Source organism: Triticum aestivum, chromosome 4D, assembly GCF_018294505.1.
Source record: "Triticum aestivum cultivar Chinese Spring chromosome 4D, IWGSC CS RefSeq v2.1, whole genome shotgun sequence".
Classification (NCBI taxonomy): Eukaryota; Viridiplantae; Streptophyta; class Magnoliopsida; order Poales; family Poaceae; genus Triticum; species Triticum aestivum.
In genome coordinates this window covers 507,001,488-507,021,047 of record NC_057805.1, presented here as the reverse complement: position 1 = coordinate 507,021,047, position 19,560 = coordinate 507,001,488, and the positions used below count along the sequence as shown (strand labels likewise).

The window sequence follows — 19,560 nt, the reverse complement described above, 5'->3', positions numbered from 1 at the left end:
GCGCCACAAGGAGTATTTGGCTATTAGTTTTACCTGCTGTTGTTCCATTTCCGTACCTTCATATATTGAGCAATCATTAGTATTGTACTGTACTATCAGGAATTAATTAGTAACACTATATAATATGTCAAGAATTAAGTGAATACCAATGTTTATACATGAAATCAATTATTTGAGTCAAACCACATCGAGTAAAAATTATTAGAGATGTATCAAGTTATACCCTCCCCGTGCATGCACGTCGACGGCAGAGATTGGAGACCCTGGAGATCCGATGGTTCAGAGAAAATGAGCAGGTGCACTAACAGTAAAAGGAGACGTGGCAGGCGGAGGTGAATGATCGACAAAAATGCACGTAGTACAGTAACTGCTGGGTCAAACATAGCGTCTCCATGCTGTGTGGCCAATGTGGACCTTTTTATTCTTCATTTCACACGATCGATAGAGATCAGCTAAGCATCGACGTACGTCCAGTTACTGATTCTCTGGATGAATCTGCTGCAAATTTCACGCGCTGATCCATCGTTGTCAAATGGATCGCTAGCTTATCGTTTACCTTCATTCCATGGAACATGCAAGTTGATCGGCCCTTCATGCAAATAGTCTCGAAGTATGTGCGGTTTATTCTAGTCTATGTTTCCTTGTAGTTTTGTATGGTCGATCAAGCGTTCACATGGATATATATCTTTCCATGTCGGCAGGGTTGCATAGCCAGCAAGACACACATATGCACGTCGATCTCCATCAGTTAGGCAGAGAAGTTCTAGATATCTAGTTGTACATGTGATCGAGCGCTGTACTAGGATATACTAACGTGGATGCATCCAAAACTTGCTCTCTCTGTCTGGTTGAATTTCCCATATATGTACAAATATTGAGTCGGTTCGACTGCTACAACAAGGGATCATTTCAAGACTTTGGCCCTAACTAGAGAGTTGACAGCTTGAGATTTAAGAAAGGGAGAGCGTATCTGATCAATATTCCTGTGACAGAATGGCCGGAGCGCAGATGACCTTACAAGAACTGATATTTTTTCAGGATCAGCAGCTAGAAAATGGGCCGTTTTCTCACGGATATTGCTAGATTTCAGTCTTCGTCCATATTTACCTATCTGGTGTACCTTTTTAGTTTACCAAAATGTGGTGTCTTCAACACCGACACAGAATGCAACTTTGGCCACACGTTTCTGCCAGGAAAATTACTATATTCTGGAAGTACACTTTGAGGCAAATCTTTATACGCATACAATTTTATGTTTTCAAAAAATAATTTAAAGCAGCATTGGTTGTCAGAAATTTCAGATTTGATTTAAGAGAAGTTCAAAATGTCCTCTTTGTTTGTGTATGGAGGGAGTACTTATTTTGTCATGTATCCCCTTTTGTACCGAGGATGCTCTGTGTAGAGGGCCAAAATCAAGGAGCCGGACTCAGTACAATTTTAGTTATTTTCATGCAAATGGTTTTATCGTCCTATAAGTACAAATATGTAACCCTTATAAATACGCAAGAGTGTAAGAAAACAAGTCTAATTCCCTCAACAATTACATGAAATTCTTACAGCTAGCAGTTATATTTTTGCAAAAATAACAATTTCTCTTTTATTGCGGGTGAATAAAATTTCTCATTGATCAAATAATTAAATCAGATGTATCGCATCCTAATAGGAATAATATTTCACTGCTATTTGCCGAAGAAATGTCCCCCCCATTTGGAAATAGATGTTGCTCTAGAAATGACAAAGTCTATTTTCAAAAACTTTGACTCACAATATGTATGTGAATTAGTACTATTGGTTAGATGAAAATAATATCGTTATATTTGTTGTAAAAAATGTAATATTGCAATCGATACAATTTGAACACAATATTTTCATATGAAAAGCAACCATCGAAGTTTCATGTTGGCGGCCATGCCGGTTTCCAAAATACACGTATTTCCAAATGACTGGAGTATATGATTCAGCCAAAAGTGGTCAATTCGACACTTGCCATAAATTTTTGAGGACGTCCTTGTATTTTTCTTTACAAGGATAATAGTTTCTTCTACCAAAACGCCTATGTAGGATATTTCACTACATAATTTCTCCAAAAGGACTACGCAGGATATTTCACTACATAATTTCATTCTTTGAAACTTTGTCGAGTAATCCCCCATTCGTCTATGTGCTAATAAAAACATATTATGCTCAAGATAAACAAATAGTATCCATATGTTTAATACATTCGTATGTACAGATATATTCGGATCATATGATGAGTAGGTATTCCTTATTTTAGTTATATTATATCTGCAAGAAGTTAAGTGGTTCTTCGTCTCATGATTATCAAACAGCAAGCAGTGGTTGTGAACGCCTTCATTGCAGTATTACATCTTGATATAGACCAGGTATTGTGATGTTCTTGGAGACAGATTTGATACTCAAGACGCTGTCAACTACGTTTTAGTTTGACCTGTTGCGTGAGACCCTATTGTGAAAACCTAAGGGTCGGCCCTTAAATCTAGTTCGGTGTCAAATTATGAAGCTAAAATATAGTTCAAATCCACGCAATGATAAATTTTAGATCAAATATTGAAATATCATAGATGTCTGGTTCAAATATAATTTACTCGCTTTAAAGTGGAAATATTTACAGTTTAGTTTACCGACCCAATCATCACATTATCCACACCATCCTTTTGTTTCTATGGAGCCATGGTTCTTTGTCGTGCTGCCTAAGCTTTCGAAAAGGACATGACAGTTGTGTTACTAGCAATTAAGGCAACTCCATCACGGATCGCAAAAACGCACATCACCAAATGTTCGTGGACACGTCTGGACATGTCCGGGGATAGACGGTCGCAGCTGCGGCACCAGGGCCTGAGCAGCCAGGTCCTCGACCTGGGGCGTGGCGGGCCGACCCTCATTGGCTATAGGTAAAACAATAGTATTCAGCCCTGTGTTGCACTGTAGATACAATTTTTCCTAGGGCATGGCTTCAACCTGCGTTGCTGCTGGCTAGGCGGGCGCCTGACATCCAACCATACTCACCAAATGTCTGCCCCTTGAGAGGAGATAGAAGAGAGGGAGATGAAAACATGGATTTGTGGTCGGTTCGAGGCTGAGTTGGTGTGTCAGCAGCCTGTCCAGACTCCCCTAGGTTCCGTGCCCATTTGTGAAAATTCAGAGGTCTAGACTGCCTGACCTAGTTCCTCGAATTTTTTGTGACCACCGTTGAATGATAAAAAATGCTCGTAGTGTCCGGTCCGGAGTCCGGACATTTGGGGGCGATTTGGTGAGCCGCATTGGAGTTGCCCTTAGTACATGACAAAATGGAAAGAAGAGAGGCCCCATGATGACAAAGGTGATCTAGCCAATGCATGAGAAAAGATGTGGATCTACCCCAAAAAATAGGTCTGGATCTGATTATGATACATATCACACGTCTAGCTAACACAACTTGAACAAACTTTTTATTCCACGTACGTGTACAAGTATGTATAAATGTTAACAAATATGCGAATCATCTAGAGACCATAACATACGAGATATAATGATCGATGACTAGCTTATACATAGTCAGTGCAAGAAAGAAAACGTAAGCATTTCTGCATGCACGAGCGACGAGCCGACGACTGCATGCATATATAAGTATAACATGCATGGCTTGTGATATTTAGATCGACGATGTATCCATGGATTTAGCTAGGGCAGGTGAAGTCGGCGGGGCAGGTCTTGCCGCACTGGTTGAGAAGCAGCACGAGGTCGACGGGGACGTTGAGCTTGATGCCGAGAACGTTGGCCTTGATAGCGGTGCAGAGGCACACTGCGGCGTCTAGGTCGGCCAGGCCGCTCAGGAGCGGGCAGCACTGCTCGCTCGCCGGCACGCCGAGGTTGAGCTTCAGCAGGTTCAGTACGTTGGCGCACGCGCCCAGCTTCAACGTGTTGATCGAGCATGTGCCGCTGCCGCCACCGGGCGTCGGCGGGGTTGGTACTGGAACGGCCGGCGGGGGCACGGCGATGGGCGGGCTTGGTACAGGGACGGCCGGTGGGGGCACGGCGATCGGCGGGGTTGGCACTGGGCCGGCCGGCGGTGGCACGGCGATCGGCGGCGTTGGGACTGGCACGGACGGCGTGTTGCCGCACGATCCGCAACCGTGCGAGGTTCCCACGAGGACCAGGCTCAGGGCAAGGAAGAGGGTGAGCTTGGAGGGCGCCATTGCTATGAAGCTAGTAGCTAGCTAGAGTGTACTGGCTTGTGGCTGAGCTAGGCGGGCTTCGCTAGCTTGATGCTTTTCATTGGTTGCTTGGGGTGGTATTTATAGCTAGGCCGGGGTGCAGTGCGCAAGTGCAAGTGCATCGTTCGTGTCATGATCAATACAGTTTGACTCTTGCGGCAATTTGCAAAAAATATGCGCAACCACCACTACTAGTAAGTACACAATTGTAGGATGTTACGTGTGGACCATTACTGGAGCTTAACTTGTTTGCCAACAAACAGAAACACGAGAGGTGCGCAGAAGACCTTTTATGTTTCTCCGTTCCAAAATATGATATCATTTTTTTGGAACGCAGTACCAACAAAGTCGCTCTCGCATACACGAGCATACAATCACCCCTATGAACGCACACGCGTACATCCTACCCCAATGAGTATCTCTGAGAGACTAAGCCGGCATAACATCTTGAGATTCTATGAAGTCACCATCGACATGATATATTTGATGATACAAATTTGATACTAGTTTAGATGCCGATATTTCCTCTACAAACTTATTCATATGTTAAAAAGTATAACTTCTCAAAAGAAATACACACCGTTGTTCTGGAATGAAGTGAATATATATATGTTTGTTGGGCAGACAGATTTGACAATAATTTAGAAGATAAGCAAAGTATATATGACAAATGGAATATATCAGGCAGCGCTTTCAGCTGGCCTAACCTGATCTACCGGTCATGAGAGACAAATAAGGGATTATTATGTCGTATGGTTTCATTCCTTTTTTTTGCATGGTATGGTTTCATTCCTTGTGGCCATGCACATGCATGCTACTACCAAGGCAAGAGATGTGTACTATACATCGTTTCGTGCCTTGGGTTATGACATACCATTTTTGTATCAAAATATAAGACGTTTTATAATTTTGTATGCATGCATGCATGCATAGACATGTACCCTACAGCCGTTGAAATATATGGACCATCTCTTCATCAGTTCAGACTTTTGGATGTGGATGGAGCATGAAATCAATATGGTATCAAAGCCAAGAGGTCTTGAGTTCATGACCTTGCCAACGTATATTAAATAAAATGATTCTACCGTCTACATCGATCCCACGTCTAAGGACTAAAAATAGCCTGGACGTGAGGAGGAGTATTGAAATACATTTTACGTCTCTCTTGTTTCTCTTCATCTGTTCGCAATTTTGGATGAGTTGGCTGAAGCATTAATTCAATGTTGTTAGATGAAATATTCTGTTGTAATCTCAACTTCCTCTCAACCTCCCGTACGTAGCTCCATCTCTTCTGTAATAACCGTATCCTTGCGATACGTTGCACCTTCATGTAGGCCACGGCATGTCACATTCACACGACTCCTCATTGAGGAGTAGGAACGCTCCCCATCCTAACATGGTATATCAGAGCCACATCTTCCATACACATTTAGCCACAGAATAAGAAAAATGCAAACCACAAATCACATCAACGCCGCCGCCATGTCTTCATCAACGGCTGTAGCCCTCAACCTTGGTGCACCGCCGTCCAAGAAGCTTGCGAGAGGAAACTTCATCCTCTGGAAGGTGCAAGTCCTCCTATCCCTGCGAGGTGCGCAGGTGACTGGGCTCCTGGAAAATACCGACGCCGTTCTGCCCAGGATGGTGGAGATCACATAGGCGGAAAAGACTTCAACCATGGCATCTTCACTATTCTTGGAATCAACGCCTAGTCATCATCATCCCCAGGTCATTCACATAAATCATACGAATAACTTCATAAGAATTTGTAGGTCAGAAACGGAATGACCCCAACCCCCGCATCTCCCTTCGAGGAAACACTACTAGACCCCGCCGCCGGCCGCCCCTCCTCCCTCCACCCCCTCGCTGCCACCGAGAGTAGCTGCCGGCAAAGCCCAGCCAGTGCCGGTGGCGGCGAGGAATCTCCCAGGTGCGGCCCCATCCTCCCAGACGACGACGTGGAGGCCCATCGACGGTGCTCTTGGCGTCTTGGTGTAGCAAACCTTGGAGGGAGGCTCGGCGCATTGGCGACGGTGGTAGGGTGTTCTTGGTTCGTCTGTGTTGCCTATGGCAGTGGCGGCTCGGGGCACCTTGTCCCTGTCAAGTCCTATTTGCATCTTCACTTCGACGGTTGGGTTCCAGTCGTGGGTGCCATGGTGGTGCTGGTTGGCATGGTGGAGGATCGGTGAGGTCTAGTGCGGAGCCGATCTACACGACTTGGTGGTGATTCAGCCGACTGCGAGTTGCGGATAAGTGGCAGCTGGTGAAAACCGAGCTCCAACTTGGTCTTGGAGGGCGATGGCTATGTATACACATTTAACTTTTTGAAGGCATCGTTGTTGCGTTCGTCGTCCCCTCGTCGGGCTGCTCCGTGGGGAAACCCCTGATCATGGTCTCCTAGATCGGACAATGGCAGCACTATAAATGTCGTTATCCCTCAGGAGGGCATTGTTTTGGAGTAGAGGCTCGCTAGAGTCGACATTAGGTGGAGCTGCATGGCATCTACCACATCGATGGCGGCAGGTCTCGGTAGCATGGCGCAAGATGGTCTTTGCGACGAATACGTTTTGATGGACGAGGGCAGGGCGGTGGAGCTGTGTGATGCCATGGTGGCGTCGACGGGTGGCCTGGCAAGGACAGCGCGGATCTCTTGTGTGCAAGATGGGTCGGTGGTTTGATGGTGGTCGCGACTTTTGAAGTGTGTGCATCCGGTACAATCTTAGTGTCTGCTAGACCAAATGTGTGCTCCCGACACGCCATGTGGGCGGCTCGTTGAACCCGGTTCTAGATGGTGAGGGCATTGTGTTGGCATCCCCCATTGTCAAGTCTGTAGGTGAATGAGTATTTTCTTTCGGGTTGTTTGATATATGTTTTTGTTAGACCTTCATTGAATAATTTAATAAAGATGGTTGTGTGCATCCTTGGATGGAGAGGCCAGGGGTTTTAAACCTCCTTTTTAGAAGAAAAAAAACATAAATCATACACGCTAAATGTTGTTAACAAGCATTGCTAACCTCTGCGAAATGTTTTTCTCCTCCCCCACGAGCGGCTCCCGGGCATCCAGGGTTTCCTTGCCCTCCGCTGGCGCTACCCCGATCTGCCTCATCTCATGTAGCCTTAGTTTTATGTTTTGCTGGCATGTTTTGGAGATCTTGGAGGACTGCTTCAGTCGTCGAGGGAGATGAGAGCTCGAGTGGAGGTCTTTGTCAGGCCATGCTCGGCGGCGGATGGACGTATCCAACGCGTAAGTTTCTATGGCGGCCTAACCGGGCTAGGCCATCGGAGAAGACGGCATTCGCATATGGCCCTCGACGGTGCCGAGTTCGTTCTCAGATCTGGACTTGGCGTAAAATAACGTGGGAAATTTTACCCAAATTGTCTTTAGCGAGCGTTCATGTTTGGTTTGGGACGGCGTGGTGGCGGCACTTTTCCAGTTTAGAAATAATGTCTTCCACACCCTATCCCCATTCCATTGGTGTACTTATCACCAGCAGGGGATATGTGGTGTTGTGTCTCTAGTGGGTCTTACAGGATCCGGTCAATTTAGTTTTTTGGTGGATCTATCTTGATTTGACTGGCTTTCATGGTCTTCAGAGTTTCAACAGGCGCATGGATTCGGCAGCTCCTGCATGAGTTGCGCCGACCACCTACCCAGGCCACAATTGTTTACTGTGACAACATCAACGCCTCCTATCTCGCTTCAAATCCAGTTCAACATCAACACACGAAGCATATTGAGATTGATCTACACTTTGTTCGTGATAACCTGGCATTCGGTGAAGCTCACATTCTTCATGTTCCTTCAAGCTCCCAATTTACCGACTTGTTCACCAAAGAAATACCGTCACTTGTATTTCATGAGTTCCGTTCCAGTCTAAATGTCCTACCAAACGACGTTTCAACTGGGGGGTGGGGGGGGTGTTAACAAGTAGAAGCGTACACGTACGCACGCCACCTCCTGAACTTCAGGATCCCCCAAGGCCAGCACGCCTTCTCTCTCAGGCATTCTGTTTTCCTCACGGATGATTATGTGTAACATGTTGTAACTCATACAACAGAGAGATCAATTCCATTGTTCAACTGTGACAGTTCCCCGCCGACCTCGCTGCAGAAGAACTGGTCGGCTTGCAGCAGCCGTTACGCATCCGATGGTTCAGAGCAAAATGAGCAGTGCAACAACGGCGTGGGTTTCCGTCCCTAGGGATCTGCAACAGAGCATGCACGCATGTACACTAGCTGTTAGGTCAATCATAGCGTCTCCAGGCAGTGGCCAATGGAGACCTTTTTATTCTCCGTTTCACACGATCGACCGAGAGCCATAGCTTGCTCTACGTACGTCCAGTTACTCCTACTGATTCTTTGGACAAATCTGCTGCCCATTTCACGCGTCAATCGGACGTTATCAGGTGGATTACTAGCTTGTCGTTTGCCTCAAATCCATGGAACATGCAAGTTGATCGATCATACATTCATGCAAGTAGCAGTGGTCTCGAAATCAGTGCGGTGCAAAAACTGAGTCAATTCGACTGCTACAAGAAGGGATCATTTCAAGACTATGACCCTAACTAGAGAGTTGACAATTTGAGATCCAAGAAAGGGAGTGCGTGCCCGTATCGAATTGATATTTAAGTTACAGGACAGACCTAAATGGCCTTACAAGAACTATATTTCATCAGGATCATTAGCTAGAGAACCGAGTTCATCAGCTCCAGTGGCTAATCTCGGTTGCTTGTGCAGCATCACATGTTTTGGCCCGAGTGGCTTGTATCGAACCTTTTCACTTGCCTTATTTTTTGTTTTTATTTCCTGCCAACTTCAAAACTAGTTTTTTTCCGAAAAGGGGGTATCCCCGGCCTCTGCATCAGAACGATGCATACGGCAACCTTTATTACCAAGCAAATCAGTTCGACGGTAGTCTTAAAGTCTCAACAGAGTACAAAAAATGCTCACAAAGAGCTAAAGATCAAAAATAAAGCCACAACCGGCTAGCAAGAGAAAGATAGGAAAACTAATTGCCTATCCTATTATATGACCGCCATCCAAACCGGTTGAAAATAACCCGTGCTACCATCTCCCATCGGATAGATCCAGTAACCAAACGCTCCCTGGCCTCCGTCGGAGTGAGTAGCGACCACATACGGATCAACGCAGTGGCTTGGAAGATAACCTGCAAAAAATGAGTATTTGTTGTTCTGTTAAAGACCAAATCATTTCTGCAATTCCAGATAGCCCATAATAATGCCCATACTCCTACGCGAATGTGTCTCGCTGTTTGGGGCTCAACCCCATCAAGCCACGTCCCAAATAATGTGTTGATATTATTCGGAGGAGTAATATTAAAGGCTATGTGCACAAACTGCCGAAGAATTTTTGCCAAGGGGCAATCAAGAAAGAGGTGTTTGATGGATTCATCCCGATCACAAAAGCTACATCTAGTGGATCCATTTCAGTTGCATTTTATCAAGTTATCCTTAGTTAAAATGACTTGTTTGTGTACAAACCACATAAACACTTTAACTCTCAAGGGTACTTTGACATGCCAAACATGCTTCGAATTAGGAATAGAGCTAGAATTAATAACATCCAAATACATGGATTTGACCGTAAACTTTCCATTCCTAGTTAGCTTCCAACACAACTGATCGGGTCGTTGAGTTAGTTGAACATCCATCAATCTTCTCTCAAGATGGAGCCAAGCTTCCCAACGGTTTCCGGCTAGCCCTCCCCTGAATTGAATATTGAGAGGCGTGGACTGACATACCGTCTCAACGGTTGCATCTCTTCGTTGAACAATGTTATAGAGAGAAGGATATTGAAGCGCGAGGGGCATATCCCCTGGCCATGTATCCTCCCAGAATCTCATAGAAGTACCGTTCCCAATAACAAACTTTGTCCGATTAAAAAAGACTGATTTAACTCTCATCAGTCCTTTTCCAGAAAGGCGAATCCATCGGCCTCACTGTCACCTGGGATAAAGTTTTGGAATGAAGGTATTTATTATGCAGAATCTGTGCCCATGTAGCCCCGGTCTCACTAGATAGCTTATACAGCCACTTGCTGAGAAGACATTTGTTCTTCACCTCAAGATTTTCGATACCGAGGCCCCCTTGGTCCTTCGGTCGACAAATAATGTCCCATTTAGTGAGTCTATACTTCCTCTTCAGGTCATCACTTTGCCAGAAGAAGCGGGACCGATAGAAATCAAGTCTTTTCCGAAGTCCAACTAGTACCTCGAAAAAAGACAGAATAAACACGGGCATGCTTGTGAGGACTGAATTAATGAGAATTAAACGGCCTCCATATGACATCAGTTTGCCCTTCCAGCATCCCAGTTTCTTCTCAAAACGATCCTCAATGCTCTTCCATTCTCTGCTTGTTAGCTTACGATGGTGAATTGGTATACCCAAATAAGTGAAAGGTAAAGCCCCCAATTCACATCCGAACAATTGCTTATATGCCTCTTGTTCCTCATTGGCTCTTTCAAAACAGAACAATTCGCTCTTGTGGAAATTAATCTTTAATCTGTTCAATTGTTCAAATAAGCATAACACCAGCTTCATGTTTCTCGCTTTTGCCAAGTCATGCTCCATAAAGATGATAGTATCATCGGCGTACTGTAGGACAGATACACCTCCATCAACTAGATGAGGTACCAGACTACCTACTTGACCAGCATCCTTGGACCTTCCTATTAGAATCATCAACATGTCGACTACAATTTTGAACAGAATAGGTGACATCGGATCTCCTTGTCTCGGGCCTTTATGTGTTTGAAAATAGTTACCTATGTCATCATTTACTCTAATTCCAACACTCCCTTTTTGCATGAAAGACTCTACCTGTTGTCTCTAGGCTTGATCAAAGCCTTTCATACGCAAAGCCTGTTGAAGAAATGGCCATTTGACTTTGTCGTACGCCTTTTCGAAATCCACTTTGAAAACAACCCCGTCTAGTTTTTTCGTGTGAATTTCATGGAGCGTTTCATGAAGGACCATAACCCCTTCTAGGATGTTTCTGTCCGGCATGAAAGCAGTTTGGGATGGCTGCACCACAGAGTGCGCAATCAGCGTGAGTCTACTTGTCCCAACCTTGGTGAAGATTTTGAAACTTACGTTAAGAAGGTAGATCGGACTGAACTGCTCAATTCGCACGGCCTCTGTTTTCTTAGGAAGCAAATTAATAGTTCCAAAATTCAGATGAAACAACTGAAGCTGTCCAGAGAATAAATCATGGAACATCGGTAGAAAATCCCCTTAATAATATGCCAGCTTTTTTTATAAAACTCCGCTGGAAATCCATCCGGCCCCGGAGCTTTATTATTCTTCATCAGAGAAATAGCTTCAAACACCACTTTCTCCGAGAACGGTGCAGTCAAAATATCGTTCTCATCCGCAGCAAGTTGAGGGCATCCTCAACCCTCGACTCATCCAGGGACACAAAATTATCCCCCGGCGGCCCAAAAAGCTGCTTATAGTAGTTGGTAATGTATAATTTTAGGTTTTCCTGCCCTAAAATCGTCCCCTCATCTTGCTCAAGATGAAAGATTCTTTTCTTTCTATTCTTGCCGTTAGCAATCATATGAAAGAATTGAGTGTTGGCGTCCCCTTGGACAACTTTGCGAACCTTAGCCCGCAATGCCCACTTCAATTCCTCTTCTCGCAGGAGTTCTTTCAATCTCATCTCCGCATCTATTTTAGCATGATGTTTCGTGGATTCTAGGATTGTGGACTCGGCTTTTACATCTAAGGCCTGAATAAGAGTAAGGAGTCTTTCCTTTTCAACCTTATAAATCCCACTAAGATGCTTAGACCACCCACGCAAGAAACTTCTCAAATGTCTTATCTTATTCTGCCATCTCTCAATAGAAGTCCTCCCTCCTACCTCTTTAGCCCATTCCGTGGCTATTAGGTCGAAGAAACCTTCTCTCTCAAACCACGCTAATTCGAAAGAGAAGGTATTTTTATTCCCTGCATGTGTTGCCTCACCAGAGTCAACCAGTAAAGGGGAGTGGTCCGAGATTCCACGCGATAACGCCTGGACTGTTACTAGAGGAAACTTCAGTTCCCAGTCAACACTCGCAAGGACACGATCTAGCTTCTCAAAAGTAGGGGTTCGCAAGGTATTAGCCCATGTGAATTTTCTGCCAGAAAGCTCTATCTCTCTCAGATCCAAGCTTTCCATAATGGTATTAAACATGAACGACCACCTACCATGAAAATTATCATTATTTTTTTCGTCTCTCCTTGTAATCATATTGAAGTCACCCCCAACTAAGATTGGAAGCTGCTCAGACCCGCAAATACGAACCAGATCCGCCAAAAAATTTGGTTTGAGTTCTGGCTGTGCGGCCCCATATACCGCCACCAATGCCCAATTAAACCCATCGGTCTTCAATCTGACCCGGAACTTGACGGCAAAATCTCCCATAACCACACTACGGACTTCCAAAGTCTCGCATCTAACCCCAAGTAAAATCCCGCCTGATCCTCTCGGGGGTAGGTAGTGCCAATCAAACTCGACACCTCCCGATAACGTATTTAGGAATTGCGGGGAGAAATTACCCCTGCCTGTTTCAGACAGGGCGATAAAATCCAACCTATGATCAATAGAAGCATCCGCTAGAAATCTTCTTTTACCCCTGCCCAGGCGGCGCTCCTGCACCACGCCCGCCTGACGCGGTCCCAGCCACCACCGGGGACTTCGGTCCTGGAGGAGCACCTCCACGCCCCGCCATAGCCGCTAGAGGAGGAACCCACACAGCGCGGCCAATCCCATACCTCGGAAACCCAGGGACGGCACGGCGATGACGAACCCTAGGCGGAGGCGAAAGAAACGAATGCGGAGGAGAAGAACGGCGATTTGGATATCAATTGATATCATTCTTAAGGCCGGCCAAGCGCCTCTGCTCTAAAAAAACATCAGATAGAAAATGGTCCCTTTCTCATGGATATCAATGGCTTTCAGTCTTCGTCCATAATTACCTATCGGGTGTACTCTTTTAATTCACAAGAAAGTGATGTTTTTCAATTGACACAAATGTAACTTTCATCGCAAATTTATATTTCACTAAATGTGTGACAACAACAAAAAGATACAATATTCCGGAGTACTTCTCCAGATAAACTTGTGCATAAATTTTCAAGTTTCTAATCAAAGAATTGAAAACAAAATTGGGTTGTCAAAACTTTACAAGTTGACCCAAAACGTCGTTTTTTTGTGTACAGAGGGAGTTGTCTTATATCCCTTTTGTACTGAGGATTTTGCACTGAGAGGGCTATGTGTAATTTATAGTTATTTTCAGCGACTTTTAATTACAGAAGTACAAACAAGAAAACCTTATAAATTAGATGATACCCCACGCGTTGCTGCAGGAATTGGTTGCATTATATTATTTTTATGAGATTTTGTTGTCTTGAATTTGAATATGAGAATCAAGACTAAAAGTACATATTATTTATTGTAATTGATTATTATATAGTTACAAATATTTAAAGAATATAAGTATGATTTCTCATGCATGTTGAGGGAACAAAAATTATTGAGGTTGATGAAATGGGATTTTCATATTGTTGATAATTCACATTTCCATTGCATGTTGAGACAATTGAAGTGGTGATGTTGATGAGGTGGCATGTGTGCATGTTGAGATAAATAATGTATTGGCAATCAACTACTTAAGTAGTATATAGGATACATGAGAGTGCAAGAAAACAATTCATTTCGTTCCATAATTCCATGGAATTACATAAAATAATTATAGGTGGCACTTCTGTTTTGTGTAAAAATGTAAATTTCCCATTGATCAAATAAGTAAATGAGCTAGATTATTTTTTAACACATGGTCATGAAATTGATGAAGCAATAGTGAGATTTAGACGTCATTGGTAGTTGCCGAATAAAATTGCTCCCCCATTTGGAAATACATGTTCTTCTAGAAATACCAAAGCCATTCCTGAACAAGTTTAACTAAAACTATGAATTGGAAATATTATTGTTGGTTAGATGAAAATAATATCATTAGATTTGTTGTGATTTTTTTTGCCATATGTAAAATTTGACAAAGATATTCAAAAAGTTGCATGTTGAAGACGTACCCATTCCTAAAAGACATGTGTATCCAAATGATGGGAGTACATTATTTGGCAAAAAAATGGTTGGTACTTGACCTGAATTTCGCAGGAATTTAAATGATAGAGAACTTCCTTGGAATATTTTACAAGGCTAATAATTCATTCATCCAAAAGGACTATGTAGTATATTGTTCTATATAATTTCATCATTTTCTATTGCAAACTTTCTCGAGTCATACCCATACAAGGAGAGCCACAAATTATATGCTAATATAAACATATGATGCTCAAGATAAATAGGTATGCATATGTTTAATGCATACATTCTTATGTATCAATATATTTGGATATCATATGATTTGTAGCTGTGATAATTTCATATATATGGGTACCCCAAGCAGTTAAGTGCTTTGTCCTTCGTTGATTTAGCTAACAGTACATTGTGAAATATCTTCATTGCAGTTGTACATTTATGTGTGTATATAGAATAGATCGTGATTTAAACCAGATAATGTGATATTCTCGGAGCCAAATTTTATTTTCTGGTCATTCTGAACCAGGTTTTAGCTTGACCGGTTGCATGTGACCCTATTGTCAACTGGTCGAGTCTGGCATTGAATCTTGTTCATTGTGAATTATGAAGCTAAAATCTGATCCAAAGTGCCACAATGATACACATTTAGGTGAAAAGTGTGGCAATATCATGGATGTCCGGTTCAAATAAAATTTAGTACCGTTGACATTGAAATGTTTACAGTTCACTTTATTTATTCGTTCATTACGTTATCCACATGCGCACACTAAAATGCTAAACACACGGGCGTTTTACAGGCTGTTACGGGACTTACCATAAAATCTCTCCACCCCCCCCCCCCCCTGATTTTCAGGTGTGTGGGGCCCAACCTCCCTCCTTAACCCAATAAGAATCTGCCATGTTGGAGGCACTCCGTAAAACCCCCGTACACACACACACCGTCCTTCCCATCAACGGATCCATGGTTCTTCATAGTCTGGTGTAAGCTTAAAAAAGGACGCGTCAAGCATGCATTCTATATGTACCCGTGATGAGAAACAAAATGTAGCCGCCAACACGTGGCAAGCTTAGAAACGTTACCGCGCTTTTGTAACTGACAAGAGGAAAGAAGAGAGGCCAGGATATGGGAAACATGATGTAGCCGCCAACGCATGTGAAGAGCAGTGGATCTGATCATGGTTCATACACTCATGTGTGCGTACATCTACGTACAATATATACAAGCTGGCACATCACGGATCGAGTTAACACAACCTGAACACCCATGGAAATAAAAACACACAACCTGAATTTGTTTTATTCCACGTACATATATCGTTTTACAAATATTTTCGAATCATGCATTTAGATACCATAAAAGGCACCCGCGAAAAAAAAGATATCATAACGGGAAATGACTAACTTAAGCATGCATGCACGAGCGAGGGAGCCCATTCATGCACGCGACTGACATATACATGAACTGGAAAAGCAGAAAATATGTAGGCGCTTGCGTATACCAGAAAATATGATAATTACGAGTACGATGATGACGACGATGCAGGTCTAACATGGATGGTTTGTGGTGGATGGATCAGCTAGGGCAGGTGAAGTAGGCGGGGCAGGTCTTGCCGCACTGGTTAAGGAGGAGCACGAGGTCGACGGGCACGTTGAGCTTGATGCCAAGGACGTTGGCCTGGACGGCGGTGCAGAGGCACACATCGGCGTCTAGGTCGGCGAGGCCGCTCAGAAACGGGCAGCACTGCTCATTCGTCGGCACGCCGAGGTTGAGCTTCAGCAGGTTTAGCACGTTGGTGCATACCTTCAGCTTCAGCGTGTCGATTGAGCAGGTGCCGCCCCCGCCGCCGGTCGAAGGCGGAGACGGCACGGAAGCTGCCGGGGGCACGGCGATCGGCGGGCTTGGGACCGGGACAGGCGGTGTGTTGCCGCACGACCCGCAGCCATGCACGGCCACGAAGAGGACCAGGTTCATGGCGATGAGGAGGGCGAGCTTGGAGGGCACCATTGCTATGTGGATGACCAGCGATAATTTATTTTTTCTAATGTTTATTAATATAAAATATCATTTATATATGTTGATATATTTGTACGTAACAAGGGGTACCCAGTTTTTTTTGCAAATAAAAGCAGTTGTGTTAGTCTCACATTTGTTTGCATATACTATACAGTATGTACTTATATAATGTAGTATAGAATTTATTCCACTTTTGTTCGTGAAGTGATGGATTCGGATGATGTTTTAAAAATACCAACTGACGTTAACATGTAAAATTTAACATGCGTTACGGCAAAATATTTCAAAAACCGTGACAACACACGGGCATTCTACTAGTAATCTTTGGATCTAAATCGCTTCGTCCGCTCAAAAAAATCAAATCACTTCATTTCATTTCCAACCTCCCTACTACTCCTGCCGCCTGACATCCCGTCAAAAAAAAGCACCTGCCGCCTGAGATTGAGCCTGCCGCCGGCCGCCTATCGTCGGCCGAATCTCTCCGTTGAGGGAATGGGAAAGGCAACCACCGTCACGCTGATCCACGAGCGCGCTGCCGGCCGGCTGGCCACACAAAGCGACCAAACCAAAAGGAAACGGGGTTAGTTTACTTTCAACATTAGATTAGTTTATGCCTGTCAAATTGTATATGTGTAATTGTAGAACTACAAACATTTACAGCTAACTAGTAAAATTTTAGTTAGACTAATTGTCTAGCGAATCTACTAGGGCACGCACTATGGTGTGCAGGGAGGCCGTGCTTTCGGTCTTCTGTTCGAGGGATCATCATCGACGTTCGAGGGACTCCGAGTACGATCTACACCGACTCGTGTACTTCCGTTGTACTCCGGAGTCGGTAACGATCGTTGATCCAAATCAGATATGCATCCTCATATTGTTCATGATTGTCCGTAGGGCTTTTTTTTGTTATCTACTACGTTTCCCAACAAATTCTTCCATTGGTTTGTGGCCAAAGCACCCACTACCACTTTCCAGGCTATAGTTCTTCTCATTTTATTAGGAAACTTGGTCTGCCAAATAACATTCCAGATCGGCCGTTCCCCATTAGTAATTGTACTACAAGACTCTTGTGCAAATGTCTCCACTTGTTCCTGGGTAGCTAAATGGTATACGCTCTTCACAAAGAACTGGCCGAACTTGTCTGGATACCAAACTATGTAGTCATTGTTCATATTTGAAGACATGCACATTTTTATAATAGACTTGATGTCAACTTAATGGAAGTGTTGGTTGAGGAGATCCATCTTCCACACCACCATTGCAATCTAAAAAGTATGACATTCAAATAAGATGGCAGCGTCCTTTAGGAGTAACTAGCGCAAATGCCCGTGCGTTGCAACGGGAAAGAAAAATTGACGTGTGTCGCCTTGAAAAAATAAATAGACATGTGTCCATCAGAAAGTCCACCAGGAAGTCACAGCGGCATAGATACATTGGCACCAACACATTAAAGAGGCGCACGCCAAAGTTTGGAAGGAAAACATTATCAATTGTGCATTAGTCATGAAAGAAGCATTAATACTGGTTCTAAGGAACACTTATTATTTCATAATCTTGAAAGATACTATCTCACTTAGGGTTTTTCACGTGCTAACTCACGAGTCTCGGCAGATAGTGATCGAAAGGAATATCTTGCTTTTCTTAATTAAAATATTGGATTAGAAAAAAAGTTGCATGAATTAAACGTGTAACAACTGTTGTCTTTTTTTTTAACCCAGTACAGACACAAGCGTTCATATATACACGCATACACTCACCCTTATGAACACACAAACGCACTTCCTACCCGTATGAGCGTCTCCGAGAGACTGAGCCGGCATATCATCTTTCTACTAAGAAGGGTCTTTGTATCTCATGCAAGAGCCACAGCCCACCATTCCGGTTAAATATTTTTCTTTTTTTTTTCTTTATCTTATCCATTCTCCAATCTCCTTTCTTTATCTCATGCTGCAGCCACAACCCACAATCACATTTAAATCTCTCCCTCTCTAAATCTTTCTCTCTCTCCTTTTGATCTGGGTGTCTTTCGACCTATCTCATGGAGCACAAGAATCCCGTTTCTTTATGTCATGCAGCACCCAATGGAATCTAATTTAATTAATCACAACTTTCTTACCTGCACAAAGCGTGCATGTCTTGTGGATTACGGTTTGTTTCTTGTTTCTCCATGTGGCTTGTTGTCTATACGGGCAACTTGTGCAAGTATATAAGTTGGTCAGGTTTTATGTAAAAAGGCATGGTGGGACTATTTCTTTTGTAAACTAACCTCTTTCTCCAATAATCATGAGCTAGCATAGTTGGCGGAGATGTTTGGTTGCTACAGGCTTATCATGAGATCGACCCACCATGCAAGGGATAGTTTTTATTTTTATTGCAGAAAGAAAGCCCACCCTCATTCTCGCGGCCCACAAGGAAAAATCACGTCAGAAGGCCACTCACTTGGGACCTGGCCCAGCACATAGAAGAACGTGTGAAGCCGCACGTCGACGGATGAAATTTTGATGAACAAAGGGCAGGTGGACGAACTTAGGAAAATGATCTATGCGTTGCAACGGGATAAAAATTCATCGAACTCTGGCACTCCTAATTCTATCACTATGGCTTTCTCTAAAAATAATAATAAGCATTGTCAAATGTCCTTAACATGAAGAAGAATCATTCTTTCAAGCCGACCATCTTTGTAGAATTGTTTCTTTTCTTTTTGCGGGAAAATGTAGCATTGCTAGACTTGCGGCTGGTGCTTTGTGAGTAAACACCAAAATGAGGGATAATCAGCTATAGTCCAATTCAATATACATAATACCATTTTAATTTAAGCTAACACACACGTTAATGCATCGATTAAGGGATTTCATTGATTCTCCAAATATATATACTTTTATGCAAGCCTGTGATGTAATTCGAGGTAATCACCATGTAGAGTATAATAGACAATGTGCATGTTAATTCGCCAAGGGCACTCCCAGTATTTGTTGTGCATATAATCTCATTTTAGTTTAAACTAACCATCTGTCTCATTAAAAGGCGTGGAGTGCTGGGAATTGCATTGGAGTTAGGCATCATCATCTCAATCAAATCGAGCTTGTATGTTGGCTGGGCCGGTCAGCTTGCGCTTGCTTTATTTCCCTGGCCAGAGTGAACGTATAAATAAACTGTAACCCAAGAATTATCACAACAGGGCTCTTGGTCTATTGGTAGCGACATATCTGTATTGTGCTGGAGGTATTG

At 43.5% G+C, this 19,560-nt stretch overlaps 2 protein-coding genes across 2 annotated transcripts; both read right to left on the bottom strand.

The window, feature by feature from the left end:
* Positions 1-3,415: 3,415 nt before the first annotated feature.
* LOC123100672 (pEARLI1-like lipid transfer protein 2) lies at positions 3,416-4,251 on the bottom strand. The gene has a single exon (XM_044522561.1). The coding sequence runs from the start codon at positions 4,194-4,196 to the stop codon at positions 3,678-3,680; it is 519 nt and encodes a 172-aa protein (XP_044378496.1). The 5' UTR covers positions 4,197-4,251; the 3' UTR covers positions 3,416-3,677.
* Positions 4,252-15,891: 11,640 nt separating this feature from the next.
* Positions 15,892-16,323, bottom strand: LOC123100671 (cortical cell-delineating protein-like). The gene has a single exon (XM_044522560.1). The coding sequence runs from the start codon at positions 16,321-16,323 to the stop codon at positions 15,892-15,894; it is 432 nt and encodes a 143-aa protein (XP_044378495.1).
* Between the last annotated feature and the right edge of the window lie 3,237 nt (positions 16,324-19,560).